The 18,131-nt window shown below is 41.9% G+C and overlaps 1 protein-coding gene across 1 annotated transcript in view; it reads left to right on the top strand.

Annotated features, from left to right (window-relative positions):
* The window catches only part of cfap74 (cilia and flagella associated protein 74), a 64,072-nt gene that overhangs the window by 42,869 nt on the left and 3,072 nt on the right, over positions 1-18,131 (top strand). Inside the window, exons 23-34 of the mRNA XM_071535991.1 lie at positions 1,717-1,804; positions 7,859-8,032; positions 8,132-8,265; positions 8,566-8,788; positions 11,186-11,366; positions 12,181-12,277; positions 13,089-13,223; positions 13,910-14,019; positions 14,125-14,180; positions 14,796-14,915; positions 15,516-15,671; positions 16,862-17,000. Of these exons, the coding sequence (XP_071392092.1) occupies positions 1,717-1,804; positions 7,859-8,032; positions 8,132-8,265; positions 8,566-8,788; positions 11,186-11,366; positions 12,181-12,277; positions 13,089-13,223; positions 13,910-14,019; positions 14,125-14,180; positions 14,796-14,915; positions 15,516-15,671; positions 16,862-17,000 (1,613 nt within the window). The remainder of the gene's footprint in view (positions 1-1,716; positions 1,805-7,858; positions 8,033-8,131; positions 8,266-8,565; positions 8,789-11,185; positions 11,367-12,180; positions 12,278-13,088; positions 13,224-13,909; positions 14,020-14,124; positions 14,181-14,795; positions 14,916-15,515; positions 15,672-16,861; positions 17,001-18,131) is intronic.

The raw sequence follows: 18,131 nt of genomic DNA, 5'->3' as shown, positions 1-18,131 counted from the left end.
AATTCTGACACATTTGTGGAAAGCGCTTTGCAAAACACTCATGACATGTGGAAAGCCCTCTTCCAAGTGCCTTAAAACCACTGACATTCACAGCGTGAGCTCTCATGCCTTCAACGGGCATTAGTAAGAGTAAGAGAGAGAGAGCGACAGAGAAGGCACAGTCGGCGGGAAAGAAACATGAAGAAAAGAGAAGGAAAGGCGAATCGTGAGGGAGGGATGTAGGTAGGGAGGAAGAGAGAGAGGGAAAGAGCGAGAGGAGTGGGTTGGCTCCGAGCTCGGCTTCCACTGCAAACTGACATTTGACCGGTGTTTACATGCTAATCAAGTCTCCGTTTGTGCAGAAATAAATATATATGTCGTCACGAGAGCGGCTCTAGAGCGGGGATATCGACGGGCTCGTGTTTTACATAAGCTTGTGCATGACTACCGGGCGTCTTTGAATCATACTTACGTCTCCCATCACCATGGCTACAACCTACAGTAGTGTGGAGGCGCGCTCTCTCTCGCCTTTCCCCGGCGATCCGAGCCTAAAGTCGTGGGTTAAAGTGAAGTAACGGGTCTCTTCGGGGGTCTTGCATCTTAATCTTCCCTTTGAAGAGCTTGACAGTTGGCCCCCGTGGCTTCTGACTGTGATGTCCTGATGTATTGAAACAATGAACAGCCTTCAACCACCCCCACGTTGATGTTTCATGGTGCTGAGCTGTCGTTAGAGAATCGAAATCTGTGGTAGTAATGTGTTTGGGTGTTAAATAACCGATATTTGTTCTCTTTGTTCTCCCCTAGATGTGAAGATGATGTGTTTATAACAAGAGTCCGCACACTAGAAATGGCTCCAATGGTATGCTCTTCTTCAGACATGAGTGCATACAGAGACACACCTTACAAATACCTCTTAGAGGGAGTCAACTGACAGGTCACCTAATTCAATAGGTAGTTAGAGACTTAAAAGTGAAATATATGTACAAACCCAAATAGTGCAAAGATAGTACACACAAGATAAAATTAAACAGTTTAGTACTTGCCCTCTTGTTTTTCCACTCAAACATGCCATGACATTGTGACGGTTTTACTGACCTGATGTCATGTTATATCCAAGTGGTGCAGATTGTACTTTATAGCAGTGGTTCTCAACATGGGGTCCGGGGACCACCAGGGGTCCTTGAGGAGGTTCCAGGGGGTCCCCAGTGAATTGATGAATTGTTAAACTTCACCATTATTTCATTTACAAGAAGTTAACACAATTAGAAAAAGTAGAAGAATGACTGTTCTGATTTATAGTTTCTCTGTTATCTCTCTACCTACAATACAGATAGTCATGGAATTCTGGACAAAATCATATCTGACAATAAATATATTCTCAGATTTGAGTCCGAGAGACAAAATCTCATCAAATGGGGGTCCGTGGCTCTAATATGTACTACATTGGGGGGTCCTTGATATAAAAAAGGTTGAGAATCACTGCTTTATAGGATAACGATATAATTGTGTATGCACTCATGTCTGAAGAAGAGCATACGCTCGAAACGTCACATCTGGTGGTAATAAACACCATTGGAGCCATTTCTAGTGTGCGGACTCTTGTTATAATTGACTGTTTTTCTGTCCAGCACCTAGTATTCGTTTGGATGTGCATGCTTTTGTATATTTAAAGATGATGTGATGCCAATTTGCACAATAGTTTGTGTTCTTATACCCGCTTTTTCGGCTCCCTCGTAGATGCTCTTTATCCGAGGACGCCAAGAAGTTTTTCGACCGAGATACGGGAGTTCTGGAGGTCCCACTGACAGTGCAAGTAGCAGACCAGGTTTGTGTTGCACCGAACGCTGTATACATACAGCCTGTTTTCTGTATACCTTAAAGGTCCCATATTATGAAAAACACGTTTTTCCTTGCCCATACACATATACTTTAGTCATCCCTCAACCTAACAACCCCCAGAATGTGAGAAGTGAATGCCTCTGCATTGTTGCCCTAGCCTCCTCCCTGGGAACACATGCCAGAAAACGAGCCGTTTTGATTTGGCTCCCCTTGTGACGTCCCAAGGGGAGCAATTTGCATACGCCGACCTCCAAGGTGGATAACCACTCCCACTCCTCTCTGCTCTCTGTGGGCTGTTGGCCGCCATTGTTTTCCTTCGCTGCTACAGCTTAGCAGATGTCAAAAGCAAGAGCAAAACATGCTAAATGTTCCGTTGTTGGCTTCAAGGGTGAACAAGGAGCTCTACACTGCCTCTCAGCATCGGAAGATAAAAAGATATTTTTTTTACAATAACGTTCTGACTACAGTAAACTTAGTCCAAATTTGCATGTTTGTGCTAACCGCTTTACCTCGGACTGCTTCGTAAACGAGTGTCAATACAAAGCAGGATTTACATCAACACTGCTCCTGGAAGATGGAAGATGGATTTATCCCAACTGGATGTGGCCCAACAGCAAATGTTGCAAAGCAATCGGTAAGTGTCGCCACTTTGTGATGATATTTACAGTTGGGTGCAGTCAGCTGGGCTTGAGAACATGTCGAGGTTTGCTAACGTGTGTAAATTTATGTTCCATTTGCTTGTTTGCGACATTGTTTTCATGTTTGTTTTTTAACACAGTCTATGGTGCTTTGTTGCTAAATCAGCTGCCTTGTGTGGAGAGATGTGTCCGCTAACGTAGCTTGAGAATGAGAAATGAATACGGTAGTTTATGGTGTTTCAGTCCGATTAGCATCGGGTAGCGATTTAGCTCCAGTCCCGATGGGACGGAGTTTGATGCGGGCCTGTGAATACGAGGAAGCCTGTTGGCCACAACGACAACAACAGTTAGCAATCGTCTAGTTAACCAGGTCCTGAAAGGACAAAGCTACTATGATCCAGGCTAGGAGTTACTGCCGTTAGCGGCGTGCTAATCTAGCGTTAGCGTTAGCGTTAGCGTTAGCGTTAGCGTTAGCTAAGGTTAGCTCCTCTGGCTCACTTTGCGGACACATCTCCTTTCTAGACAGCCGCACCTAACGTGGCAAAACTCGAACAGTACTTTGTTTATCGGGGACTCTGGTCACCGCAAACATTTCACTTCTAACGCCAAATGAATGGAAGAGAGTTACTGGCTGATGACATGTAATATTTCACGTTCTGTCTTTGCACCTAGTCTGGTAACTCTAGTCTTGTAATCAGCTGGGGTTGTGGCAAAAAATAACTAGAAAACCTGAACAAGAGACTACAACAAATACTACCTTTCTCGAGATTGTAATGTCCTATTTTACTTGAGAATGTGTTTAGAACCAACTACATGGTAATTATTGAGGCTGTAGTTTGTGGTCATGTTACTGGATTGCAGTATATTGTAAGGTGTAGGTATTACTCATGATGCAATATCCTAAACAATATTTGAGATAATTGGTTGCATTAAACATTGCCATTCCCTGCTATGGGGCCAGCACATCTCAGACAGTCATTAAATAAATATACAAATGTTATAACAAAGTATAAACTATAGTATAAAATAATTTATGACTCAAAATTGCACATTTTGCTACTCGCCAGTGTCAGGCCACACTATGCAATGTATATTATTTTGTAATGGAACAACTGATGACTTCTGTGTTTCTGTTACTCCACAGATTACGTCGATGAGTTGATGGACCTCATCTTTGATCAAGTCTTCCAGGACCCTGCACCTCATGTGAGCCAGGTTTTGAAGATCCCCATCCCAGAAGACCTGTGCGCCCAGTCTGACAGGCCAGCCGAGGTGGACGTCATTGCAGCCACGTGTCTCGGTTCAATCAAGAGGCAGTCTGAACCCAACGCAGCTGGCAGCATCAGGGAGCTTACAGCATTTGCACAGCACCACACACACTGGTATCAATACTCTGACCCTGAGACCTAGAAAGCCCCAGCACTAGCTGACAAAGGATCTGTAGGCTAGACACTGAGAAGAGGGTACACATACTGTCAATATATTTCATTTGAATACTTAGTCTCTTCTATTGTTGTTTTGGTTATCTGGCATGAGGTCAGGTTGTAGTTGGGTGTTTTCCACGAATACATAAGATAACTAAAAACATCAAATTATAAATCATTATTGTGATTGATACACCCTGTGTACACTCAGATGTAGATTTTGTAACATAAGCAGCCCAGTATGGTCCTCTATAAGCAATATGTTATGTTTCTACATGTGCCTTTTTTATGCCTTTTCTAAAATAAAATAATTTTATTCTGTATGAACAGTCAGTGTTGTGGTTACTTATTGGTTTCACATTTAATTTACATGGGTGTGTAAAGGGAAAAACGTATATAATCCCACACACAGTGTCTATACTTACATGGTGCTTTACTACATTTCAATGACTGAAATGTAATAAAGCACCATGCAAGTGTAGACAGTGTGTTGGATTATATTACTTTTTCAGTAACTTTTGTCCTATGCCCCTGTCACTAAAAGACTTTTAGGTGTGCTAAAGTTTTTTCTACATGGATATGTAATAAAGTATAACAACACACAGTTATTTTACTCAAATTTATTGTCATGTAAAGTATTATCCAAAGTCACATGTTCAAATCAATTCATGCACAGAATGCATAAAAGAAACTTACTGCTCTCTACCTCTAAGCTGTAAGGGCCCACAGTCTGCTTTATAAATGTTCATTGCATTCTGTAGTGAGAACACATTCAAACATACAGGCTCCAGACCAGGATGATCAACATGCATGTAGGTGGATCCTGAAGCTGCTTCATTCTTCTGGTAACCTAAGGAATGAGAAAGGGTAACTGTTACTGAATTTTGCAAGCTTTATAGGAACGTTACACTGACGATTACGTTTATCTATATTATATGTTTATTAGCACAGACAATTTAGAGTAGATGTGAGTACTGTACAACCTAATGTACAGGACAAACAAAGGTGTCAACTCTAAAAGAGGTAAGATGTTATGTACAGGGGGAATGACCAGCAGGCCTCCATGAGATGTAGTTTTTGAATATTTCAGCTATAGTTCTAAAACTGTTGAGCTAGCGTTATAGCTGAGTAACACTGGCATAAATTACGACAGTCATATGTCCAAATGGTAGATAGCATGGGACATAACCATATGTTTGCCGGTGTCGTGACAATATTTGTATCCACTGCAGATGAGTTCTTTTGCGTCTTCACATCAATTTGATGTATTTGAACATAATAACTACATAATGTCTGGTGTGGATTTGTTTCCTATCGCTAGCCAGTACAACGGCAACTGGAAGACACTCCATGGAACAACATTACAGCAGCATCCAAGTAGCCAGCTAAAAGCTACCGACACCTACTGTGTTGACGAGCTTACTAGACAGCCTCAAACCACCGGCACCGGTGAACGTCAGGCTAAAAACGAATCAAACAGACCATACGGTATAGTTACAGTGCGAGACACTCCGGCAGGTAACGTTAGATATCGTTTTTATGGGATACAAATTTGTCCGCTATGGCTATCCAGAAAGACCACATAACGTTAGCCGACGCAACCACATACACACACACGGTGAGAAAGTAGGAAAACAGTGAAATTTCAACCTACCAGTCAGAGACATCCTGCTGTAACCGTGTCTGTAAAACTTCGGCAGCTTCCTCCTCTTGTTCGGTTGACAGATTCCGCCTCAAAACTGTAGGTTTTACATGTTGTGTCACGGAGTTTTCTTCTACAAGCAGCTGCCATGTTGGTCTTGGAGTTTTTCCGCGTCTGCACCGGTCTGCACCCTCCCCCCTTACCCAGCCGATCAGGCGGCCAATCAGAGCAGCGCCTCATTATCAGAGCATCCCCGCCCACTCAGAACAGCGCATAGTTAATGAGGGGAGAAACTGAGAGGATGGAGAGGCCCCATAGAGCCTGGATTTGGGTGTTTTTTTGCAACAGAATTCATAACCTTATTTTAAAGACCACTGAGAAATGTTTTAAACAGCTAAAAAGAGCATAATATGGGACCTTTAAAACAGTGTTCTTACCCAGCGATACGGGAGCTTGTGTCCTACTTTGTCCCTAACAGAAGCAGAGCCACTGAAGGTTGTAACCTATTTTGCTGGTAACAAGCTAAAATTATCTCCCACCCCCAAGGCCCAGTTACTCCATGGATGCTAATGAGCCAAGTATAAAGGTTATTCCGCATTGTTTTTCGCTGAAAATGTCTCCAGAAACTCCAAACGGGAACGTGGGAATCTGTGTGTTCTTTTATCATTCTATCCAGCACATATTCTTGTTTCATATATTACTAGTGACCTCGCACAGATCCAGGTGTGTGTTCTTTGTGTTTTAGTTGTGTACAGCACAACTGATGAAACATAGCATTGATGTGGGGATTATTTTCAATTCAATTTCAAACGCTTGCTGTTACTAGCACATTCTTCTCAAGGGACATAAATCTATATATCCTCGCCACAAAAGTCCAACTTGCATATTACAATATGAAAACAACTCAAAAGCCCTTGAAGTGAGAAATAAAGTGCTTGCAATGGGGACTGAATTCCTGCAACTCTTCAGCAGCAGCCTTCATTAAAAAATACAAAGCAGCTGCCCTGGACATTCGTGCTGCATTCCTGCCAGTCCTCTTTCTCAGTAAATTCCAAATCTGGCCGGCGGTCACCGTTCCTCTTGCCAAATCGTCACCTTCCTCTCCTTCCCCACCCAGCCCCCGCTCCCTATCTCCACCGGGCCAGAGAGAAGAGAGGGATTTGGAGGAAGCGGAGATCTGACTAAGAGCCAAAGGCAGGGCCAGGATGCTCCTGTGGAGCCCCAAAGCTGTTGCCCCCCAGCCCCGGGCCCCGAGCTCCTGGCACTACACCGCGCACACACACACACAGACACACACACACACTGTTGTATGGTCACCAGACGCCACAGCAGCCAGGAAAGCGGCGGTGCAGAGAGCGGGACTGATAAACAAGGTCATCTGCTGCACCCAGACAAGACTCAAGAGAATATTATCTTGGAAACAGAAATGCTGCCCCTTCTTTAGATAATTTAGTTTTCTAAAGTAGGTGCGTGCTATGCATAACATACATAATCTACTGAAAAGTGGCTTATCTAAAGGTGCATTAAGTAAGATTTTTACTGCCCCATAGCCCAAAATGATCATAATATTTCAGCTACAGCAGCAAAAAAGCCTCATTCTCAAGCAAAACAAGCAAATGACAGATTAGTATAATTATTACAGTATTTTGCATGGTGATATATTACCTCCTCACTAGACATTTCTGTTGGATCTCTGCTCTAATTAGCTAGCTTACTCCTCTATATTGTGAAAATGTGACTTTTATATGTCTGTGAATCACAGGCTACCATGTTGTTGCAATTCCTTAGTCACTAATAGAGGTTGATAAAAGTCATAAATTACATAATGTCCCTTTAGGTTGACTTTGATTCATTAATTCAAGTGCATACATTCATATTTGTGAAGTCACAGACATAAAAGAAACATCAGTCCATGCCAGTCCCATGTTCATATGGCTCCAGTCTTTGTAGAATATACTTTCCACTTCAATCTGTTTTTCTTCAAAAGAGCTGTATCTGAATCTGAAAATGTCAGATGTATAATTGATCTTTTTTTTTTCTAAAGAAGAGTATTGCCAATGCTAATATCTGCGGGAAGAGGAGAACAAGTTTCGTCAGATTCATCATCAAACCATTTTTGTTTACAGAGTTGGTGACATGATTATGGCGTGAGAATGCAAGAGAATTAAAGGATCTGGATCAAATTGCAAAAGATTTCTATAGTCAATCCGGTTTTGACGTTTTAGGGGGGAGCATTTTTGCTGTTATAGTGAATAAATGTATGAGGTTTACTTTTTTCATTGACGTGGCAATGTTTGCCTAAGGTGTGTAAAGATGCGTCACCTTTGTGCCATTAGGTGCGCCCTGTCCCCTTCGCGGTCCATGCGGTCATCACCTCCTCGGACCTGCAGTTTGACCAAACTCAGGTGGACTTTGGCTTCTGCTCCGTCTACCAGTCGGTCAAGACCAGCGTTCGCCTTACCAACCTCTCCCTGCTGCCTCAGGACTTTGGCTTCTTGGGCGTTCCAGAGGTACCGGATTCGTAGTCGAGGCGACGAAGTAGATGGATGGATATTAGAAACCTTATGAGTAACGGAATTTTGGTTCTTTGTTGTTCTCTCACCATATAGGTTATTGAGGTCCAACCCAATGATGGCTTTGGCACTCTCCTCCCACTAGAGACCCTGGAGATTGATCTGATATTCAGTGCCAAGAAGGCTAAAGAGTATCACTTTCAGATCAACTGCAAATCTGGAATTAACAGGTAATCTCTAAACTTTCTCACTTTGTGTATAGTAGTCCATTAATAGTAATTAAATGGAGTAATTAGGATTAGACCGATATATGGGTTTGCTGCTATATGGGGCCGATATTGGCCTTTTATAAAAATGGAATCTGGTCCAGTCAGTGTCGTCCACCTTCGATATGATGGATATGATGCAGTTTGATTGATTACATATTTATTGTAGGGCTAAGCAACACTCCTGAAGCTGAATTGATTCTAATGCAACATTTTGATTGTTGTGCCAACCAAGCCATTCATTCCTATTGCCACGTCACCCAGAGAATTCCCTCTATCGTGCCGAGGAGTTGGTGTCCGCCCTCCAGTGGAGCTGTCCCACTCCCTGGTCCAGTTTGGGGCCACGGCAGTAGGGGACCAGTCCAACGCTCTCCTCTACCTGGTCAACCCTGTGGGCCCTGCAGCGCCCAGGTTGTTCTCCTTCGCCCTGCCGGAGGATTCTGAGATCAGCGTCGCCCCTTCTGCAGGACGGGTGCTGCCCGGAGAGGTAGTCGCACAGCTATTGTTCTGCTTAAACGGATGTGAATATGGACTGTTAGGGCACGTTCACGCCAAGCATGTTTGGAGCGATTGATTTGAACTCTGGAGCGTTTACTCCTTTAGTTAATTCCCAGTCGTTAGGTCGCAATTACAAGTGTGTTCCGGTAGTCCAGCTGGGAAAAACTAGGGTAGAAACATGGATGCCCATAAGATTTTCTTTGGTCAACATAAAAATTCAAGTTCAATTCAAGTTCCTTGTTCCTTGTTCCTGGCTATGCAGTCAGGTAAACACAAGGGTAAAAACCACATGGAACAAACACTGTTATAAAAACCAAATACACACAAAAAAAAAGAAACACAGATAATCAACAAAATCCCTACAATAACATGTAAAACACAACAATATAAGCATCAGAATCCCTTAATATTGTTCCCCGTGCAACAGCTAATGTTAATGTCAATGATATTTGGCAACATTAACTAGCTGGTTATCATAGTACAATAGCAAGTGAAATGTAAGTGCTTTACATTTCAAATATATATGCTTAATCATTTTCCTTTGGTGCAGGTAGCATGGCTTCTATAGCATTTGAATTGTGTTGTCATAGAATATGTCATATGTACCGCATATGAACACACAGTGCTCACAGTATCTCTCTATCTATGTATGACCATTGCTTCTTGTGCGGAAAGAACTTGAGACTTGAGAATGTTCATCACATTTGCCACTGGAATGTTCATCCAAAAGATGCCGTTGCCATGGTAACACATCAGCTTTCTGAGGTCTCAGGCACCAAGTCAACGCTGATTTCCATGACAACATTATCAAACACTCTGTGCCAGCCAAATGACCATTCAAGAGTGGAGACTTGAATGGGAATGACCGTTCTACCAATTCAAATTCTATGGTCACATATTTTTAGCAACCCCTTCTCCATTATCCATTAATTCAAGGAACAATCTTGTCCGTACTGAAGGTTTATATTAGCAATACCCCACATTTAATTGTAGATTTTCTAGGAATTAAGGCAATACATTTCCAGAAATTACCTTATCTTACATAGCAATTGTTCATGGCACTACCCACTTGGAAAGGCTTTATTAAACTTACCTGGACTGTACAAGCAAGTGTTTTTTGAGCTACTACTTTGAGTTTAAAAAATTTCAACGCAGTCATAGACAAGGAATAGATTCATTCTTGGTGTGACTAGACAAGAAAGCCCTCCAGCCCCAGTTTAATACAGCACAGTTCTACAGTATCTCAGTGAGGCAAACAGCCATTACAGCTCCCATCAGCTCGGCTCAGGTGACTTTATAGTGTGATGATGCACTCTACTGGACAGCTGATAAAAGTGAACTATTGCTAGTCTGCACAATCTACTAATCAAATCAATTTGTATGTGAATAGTAATAATGATACAAAATAATATAAAACCAATAAATCTTGGTTTTCATGGATGTAGCATCATTCCAAAGGACACACATGCTTGTAAATCATTGCAGTTCATTGTAGTTAATAAATAGTGACAGTTGAATGTGATACTCAGGATGAAACACATCTAATCAATAAATATAGCAAATTCAAGCCTACAAACTGTTTTCCATTGTTGGAGTGCTTTCTTCTAGTACCATCACTGCATATGAAGAAACAATTCTTCCATTGTATTCACTTTTTTCAAGTACATAAGAGATACAGTAAACACTCTGTAATTAGAACACGGAGGGATTATCAGCTTCGGTCCAATTTGACTGGTCTGTGAAAGAGAAGGGTTAGACTCTTGATGGGAACGGCCTGAAGCCAGAGACTGATTGGAAATATGAAGTGGAGGATTCCAGATAATAAGAAGGCAGTTTTTAAGAAGACTGGACTTAATGGTTTGAGCTTGGGAGATGATGGCCGCAAGCTCACATGAGCTCTCAATGGGCTTAAATACAAACTGCACAGCTTACTGGACTTCCACAAAAATGCCCTAAATACAACACACTATAGCAGTGGTTCTCAACGTGGGGTCCGGGGACCACCAGGGGTCCTTGAGGGGGTTCCAAGGGGTCCCCAGCAAATTGATGAATTGTTAAACTTCACCAAAATTTCATTTACAAGAAGTTAACACAATTAGAGAATGTAGGAGAATAACTGTTTTGATCATAGTTTGACTGTTATCTCTCTACCTACAATAGAGATAGTCATGGAATTCTGGACAAAATCATATCTAGCAATAAAGATATTCTCAGATTTGGGTCCGAGAGACAAAATGGGGGTCCGTGGCTCTAATGTGGACTAAATTAGGGGTCCTCGATATGGAAAAGGTTGAGAATCACTGCACTATAGTGACCAATGTTCTTGCTCTATCCTCTATCCTAAATAATTCTTCGCCTTTTTTCCTCCATCTCTTCGCTGATCCAGAGGTGCCTGGTCCAGGTAACGTTCAGACCCAGACTGTTGGACCAGGAGATCAGGGAGGAGGCGCTGCGTCTCCTCCGTCGCGCCAAGCTGCTCCGTGAGCAGGAGGTGGAGAGACGGCGACAAACCGAACAGGAGGTGAGATACACACACTCACTACACCTACCAGTATATCAGCCGCCTAGCAGGGTGTTCACACTGCAAGCGACCTGGTAGATGGGTCGCTCTGAGGCACATTTTTTCTGTATTTTTGCCACCTTGGTATTGTCACAACATTACGCACGAGTTGACATAGCTAGGTGGCAAGTGCTAATTAGGTAGCGTTAATTGAAAATAAACAGAAAAAAAAAACTCAATACAAGCCACATGTCGTAACCCACGAATGACGATGTCCCCGTCTGGGCCAATCAGTAACAAATATGTCACCTTGTTTTGAGCTGTAACTGTAGGTCCCCCTTGGGCCAATGAGTGTAATTTTAAATGCTGAAATGCAGCGGTGAGAAGCATAATTCCCCAAGTTTTGTCAAAATCGGATCAGTGGTGGAAAATCTAGGAGATAATGAGGTGGATATTGGACTTTTAGACCCACGGTGCAATCATTTGGCTTCAGAACGCTTTGATTATGCTGTTTGGAGTAATTTTATGGTCATTTTTTTTGCCCTTTTTGCACCTCTAAAGAAATGGTCTCCATTCACTCCAGTTGGTTTCATTTTTGGGTGAACTATTCCTTTAAGGCAGGGTGAGGCAGGCTTCATTGCATGTTTTACAGACTGACACCCCTGAGGCTGTTGAGTAAAACATTATTCTCACTTATATCCTCATTACTCTCACTTATATTCTCACAGTAAACAAAACAATAACCCTAACCCAAGTATAAAGCCATCAATCCTGTATGTGTGCTTTATAAATATGACTTCATGTGTGTGTGTGTGACACTGAACAGGAGGTCCCAGCGGAGCCCAGCAGAGGAAAGAAAGCGCCTCAGCCTCGGCCACAAGGGAAACAGGCTGCGAATCCGAAGAACAGCAAGGCGTCGGACGGCCCCAAGAGTGAAGGGCCGATCACGTCCCCCGACCCTGCCTCCATCCAGCCAGGGTAGGAGGCTGAATCCCTTTGCATTCTCTTGCTTTACTTTATCCTGGACAGCATCTTAAGGCGAAGGTGAGGAGGAAGTAGCTAAGAACATGAAGAGAGAGCATTTGGATTCAGATTTATAACTCGGAACTCAGAGAAACTAGGCCAAAACTAGGCCAAGTTGAACTACATGGAACAACATTATTGTTTGTACATATTGTTCTTGTGTAAAACCAAAATCTGATGTGATGATATGGTGGGTTTCTTCTTCTGATACTTCTTGCCCTGGAGCAAAATAACGATCCCCATGTTTGAAGGAGTTATTACGGCTTTTTCTTGCCGTCTCCAATCTTATTTCCTGCGTTGACTCGCAAATTAGTTTGGAAGGCGTCAAACTGGCTGAACTTGAATGACTACGCATAAGAGATAACCAAAGACAATAAATATTTCAGAGCCAAAATATCAAAGGGCGGCACCGAAAGAGGAATGACTCGCTTGTTCTTGAGGCAGCGTCTTCCACATCCTCCCTTAAAAGCCTTTCTGTGTTGAAAAAGTAGGCTAAACCCAATTAGCAACTTGGGCAGAAGCTAATTCTGACATGCAACAACAACACTGAAATACAAATTAGCTCGCAAAGCTGTTAACTTGTACGCTCACTTCCCTCCGAGTGCTTAAGTGATTTCATCAGTACTTCCATTTCTTTGGATCGCCAAGTAGAGCAGGAGAAAAGTCGGTGAAAAACGAGAAATCCTAGTGTGAGGCATGTAATATTTAGGGCCGTTTGAGTAGAGTTTGTCCATGTGTTTCATTGTGTTGACTCCTTTACTTCCAGGTCGGAGGAGTACGAGGAAGGCCGGGCCTCTCTGCTCTATTCGTTCACCCGGCGCTACAGAGAGTACACGATCCCCTGCTTCGTGTCAGACGGAGATCCCCCGGAAGAAGACCCACAGGCCCAGCCAGCATGGAGGTAATGCTGAGTCAGATTCCGTACAGCCAGCACACTGTTAGGCCCCCCCCGGCATGTCAGGTATGCAGGTGTTTGGTCTTCCAGTCTGGGGGACTTCACTGGACCCAACAGAACTGTTCACGTGATAATCTGCAATACTTTCATATAAATAAATGTCTGTTTTGCTACTTTTACATTTCATCTGGTGCATAGGAAGTGATGCGTTTTGCGTTTCGGGTTTGTTTGGAATAAATAGAAGAAGAAGAACTAGGTAGTTAGCAGAGGTGGAAAGTAACTAAGTACATTTACTCGAATACTGTACTTAAGTACAATTTTGAGGTACTTGTACTTTACTTGAGTATTACCATTTTATGCTACTTTATACTTCTACTCCACTACATTTCAGAGGGAAATATTGTACTTTTTACTCCACGACCTTTATTTGATAACTGAAGTTACTAGTTACTTTGCAGATTCAGATTATTAATACAAAATATAATCAACTAATAAATTGTGATGTATTATTATAGATTACTGTAAGTAGTGGAAATCAGCCCCACCTTTTCCAGCTGCAACATTAAAGTGATGCTTACACATTACATTACTGTATGATCAAACCTGAATCATCACTCTAATTGAAGAGTGGATGACAGTTGTTAACGTTGATTCCTTGTTTCATAGTTTGCCATGTCCAATATATTTTTCAGTCCCCTCAACACTCTCTACTTGGAGCTGCATTGCCCTGCCATACAGCCCCCCCTAGTGGTGACATCGAGCAATGGACAAAACACCATACCCTTCCATCAAGTGGCAGTCGGTCAGTTATTTTAAAGGTTTCGTGCATTTAAAGTACATATTTCTTTGCTGTGTGTATTTACTTTTCGTATTTATGATATGTGTGCTACGTTAATTCTGTTCTTAGGCCAGAAAGTGGTGAAAAAGTTTACAGTTCAGAATATTTCCAAGGAATCTTTGGATGTATCCTTTCTCCAGTAAGTACGGGTCAACAATATATTTTCTTTGTATAGCAACAATGCTTTATGAAAATGGATAACATCACATTCTATATCACTGCACATAATGCTGCATTACATGTGCTCCTCTTATGAATAATCATGTAATGCAGGCTATTATCTATGTAAAGAACTTAGAGGTGTTCTTGGACAAATAACATTCATTTCTCCCTGCCTTTTCCTCCGATGTGGAAAGAGTATTGAAATATTTTACTGAAGTAGAGGTATTCTTCACTTAAATTTTATACAAGGTGCAGTAAGAAAGTAAAAATTTGTATTTCTTAAAAATACCCAAGTAGAAGTGAAAGTACAGACTTTTAAATTTGCATTACACAAAAAAACTAGCTGTGATTTGTTACTTTTCCACCACTGCTTTTTTTTTTTACCTTTTACCATAAATTACAAATGTCATTGTACTTGTGACTAAAATAAAATGTATTCAAGTAAAGTTACTACTTCTTAAAAACACTTTGTAGTAGTTTTAAAATGTTGCATTAGTCAAAAGAAAAATCAGTTACTTTTACTAGAATAGTTACAATTAGTTACTTTCAACCACTGGTTTTCTTTAACCTTTGCCAAGCTGAAGTCGTCAGTGCTGGATGTAAACGGTCCTTTCTGCCTGCTCAACGCTCTCAGATGTGTAAGACCTGGAGAAAAACACACTCTGCTGCTGGCCTTCAGTCCAACTCTGGGGAAGAAGGTGGGTCAGTTTGTTATCTCGACCCCTAAATATCAAGACTGAAGTTAAATTATCCAAAAACAAGAGACCGCCCCCATCTACTGACTTGTTTGTCTCAGAGGTAGTTAGATCTTTGAAAGGATGCGCCTTCCCAGTATTTTGTGGTGCTAAACCAAAGTCATACAAGTTCCAACGTTGAATACCCCAAGGTAAAAAGGTAGCACACACACAGATCTTCAGGACAAAGGTGACTAATCTCAATTTCACCAATTTATTATGGTTATGTCAACAAACATGATAACATTTCAGCCTAGTGGCCTTCATCAGAGCATGATGACAGAAGTTGGCAGGTGATTGGTTTAACGGGTCACATGGTAATTAACTTCCTGAGGTCACATATCACATCTTTTCTTAACAATATGACAATGACTAAAAACAGGTGAAATGGTAAATCCCATACAATGTAACAGTTCTGAGGTTACAGGTTTTGTAATATACATCCCATGTTTCCATATTTTGAAACTTGTTCAGAGGAAGCATTTGAAACTGAAATTGAATTGAACTGAAACTGATTTGAAACACACACTGAGCCCCCTCACCCCCCCCTCCCACCCCCCCCAGTACCGCGAGACCCTGGAGGTGCGGAGCCCCACGATGGCCCTGGAGGTGACTCTGAGCGGCGAGGGCGTGCTTCCCGTCGTCACCTGCTCCCCCGCCGGAGGCCTGCTCCGCTTCGGCTACGCGCTGGAGAGAGAGAGCGCCTCGAAGGTCCTCAAGGTCAGTCGCCGCCGGTGTGTGTGTGTGTGTGTGTCGCGTTCACGTCGTACGGGAAGAGGTGGAAGAGCGGGTTGACCTCGGAAGCGTTCGCGCGTCGCACTCTTTGGGACGTCCACATCCAACAAAATCATTTTTATTCATTTGCTGCCATGTTTGCTGCCTGTGTTGACACCTGACACACTTCTGCTATTTCAGACCCCACATAAAATTCTCATGTCCTACTTGTAATCACCACTAGGAGGCAGATTACTTAGGGTTACTTACAGCAGTGATTCTCAACCTTTTTCATATCAAGGACCCCTAATTTAGTACAGATTAGGGCCACAGACCCCCATTTGGTTTTTCTCTCGCACCCAAATCTGATATTTGTATTGCTAGATATGATTTTTTCCAGAATTCCATGACTGTCTGTATTGTAGGTAGAGAGATAACAGTGAAACTATCATCAAAATAGTCATTCCTTTTTCTTATTAAGGACCCCAAACGTAGTCCACATTCGGCCATGATGGACCCCCATTTGATGAGATTCTTTCTCTCTGACTCAAATCTGAGAATATCTTTATTGTTAGATATGATTTTGTCCAGAATTCCATGACTATCTGTATTGTAGGTAGAGAGATAACAGTGAAACTATGATCAAAACAGTCATTCTTCTACATTCTCTAATTGTGTTAACTTCTTGTAAATGAAATAATGGTGAAGTTTAATAATTCATCAATTTGCTGGGGACCCCCTGGAACCCCCTCAAGGACCCCTGGTGGTCCCCGGACCCCACGTTGAGAACCACTGACTTACAGTATGATAATGATGAGTTCATGTCATATCGGATTTGCCGTAAATGCGACCTGCCGACTGGGGAAAAAAAAAAAAGATAAATGGGACTCAAGTGGGATTTCTCCCACTTGGCAGAAGTGTGTCAAGACTTCTGCAATTTGTTGACACACTTGTATCACAAGTGTGTCAATCCAAGTGTGTCACCCAAGTAGGAACCCACATGAATTAAACAGAAAAATTTTTCACTGATTTTTTCAACTGTTTAAAAGCTTGTACAGTTGTGATCGATGAGGGAGGGGATAATGCGATATTGATAATATGGCATAATGGCCCAAGCCTAGTCTATATTCACGACAGATGATCTTGATGCTTTTGGGAAGGTGGGAGCCTGCTTAATGACAATGTTTTACCTCCAGCTGCAGAACAGCTCGGCGGTGGCGGTGGGCTTCAGGGTGCTGCTGGCCAGCCTGTCTCCATCCAGGCCTCAGAGTGGAGGTGACGGCCCACCCGTCCTGCTCAGCACCTACCCAGACTCACAGATCCAGCCCACTGTGGGTAAGGGATTTGGGATGAGATGTAGTCTTTTCTTCCACTGTCAACATTAACAATAGCTCCATTGGCTACGCATCGCCTGGACTGTTAGTTTTAGTTCTAACACAAGTTCTAGATCGAGTTTAACCCTAAACCTTATTGAGTTCCCTTATTAAATATATATACCAATTACAAAGGAGGAGATGTAGATAAAGAGAAGCAGACAAGTTGGAGAAGGAGTTTTAATCTTTGAGACAGTTGAGATGTGGATTGTGCAGAAGGGGCTGCAACTCAGTATCAAGATCATATTTTCAACATTCAGTGTACAAATAAAATGTATCATTAGAAGTAGTACAAGTAGTGGTAGTAGTAGTAGTAGTAGTGGTAGTACTAGGAGTAATAATAGTAGTCGTATCAGTGGTAGTAGTAATAGTAGTAGTAGTAGTATGCAGTGGTGGAAAGTAACTAAGTACATTTACTCAAGTACTGTACTTAAGTACAATTTTGAGATACTTGTACTTTACTTGAGTATTTCCATTTGATGCTACTTTATACTTCCACTCCACTACATTTCAGAGGGAAATATTATACTTTCTACTCCACTTTATTTGACAGCTTTAGTTACTTTTCAGATGGAGATTTGACACAATGGATAATATAACAAGCTTTTAAAATACAACACATTGTTAAAGATGAAACCAGTGGTTTCCAACCTTTTTGGCTTTTGACGTCTTACAAAAAGCAGTGTGTAGTCGGGTCACATTTCAGATGTCTATGAGTTGTTAACAGCTCCACCAAATAGTGATTTTTCCCTCTAAACCTCACATGGTTTCATTTCAATAAATGTTCAAATGATCCAATATTTCAGCAAAAATCAAAGATTAGAGAAAAAGTCCAAAAACTGAAAACATTTGTGTATCAAAACTTTGTTTTTTCTTCTTTCCTCTCCCATTAATCATCTCACGACCCCTCAGATTTATCTGGTGACCCTTTGGAGGGGCCCGACTGCTAGGTTGGGAACCACTGGACTAAACTAGCTAACTGTATATAAAGTAGTTCAAACTAGCTCCACCTCCAGCAGCTACAACAGTAACATGCTGCTTACACACTGATGCTTCAGTATTAATAATCTAATGATGTCATATATAATAAAAT

The sequence above is a fragment of the Centroberyx affinis genome, unplaced genomic scaffold, assembly GCF_046629955.1.
Source record: "Centroberyx affinis isolate AG114_WGS23_722 - 3 ecotype Tasmania unplaced genomic scaffold, CSIRO-AGI_Caff_v1 ptg000185l_1, whole genome shotgun sequence".
Classification (NCBI taxonomy): Eukaryota; Metazoa; Chordata; class Actinopteri; order Beryciformes; family Berycidae; genus Centroberyx; species Centroberyx affinis.
This window is presented reverse-complemented; position numbering and strand designations above follow the sequence as displayed.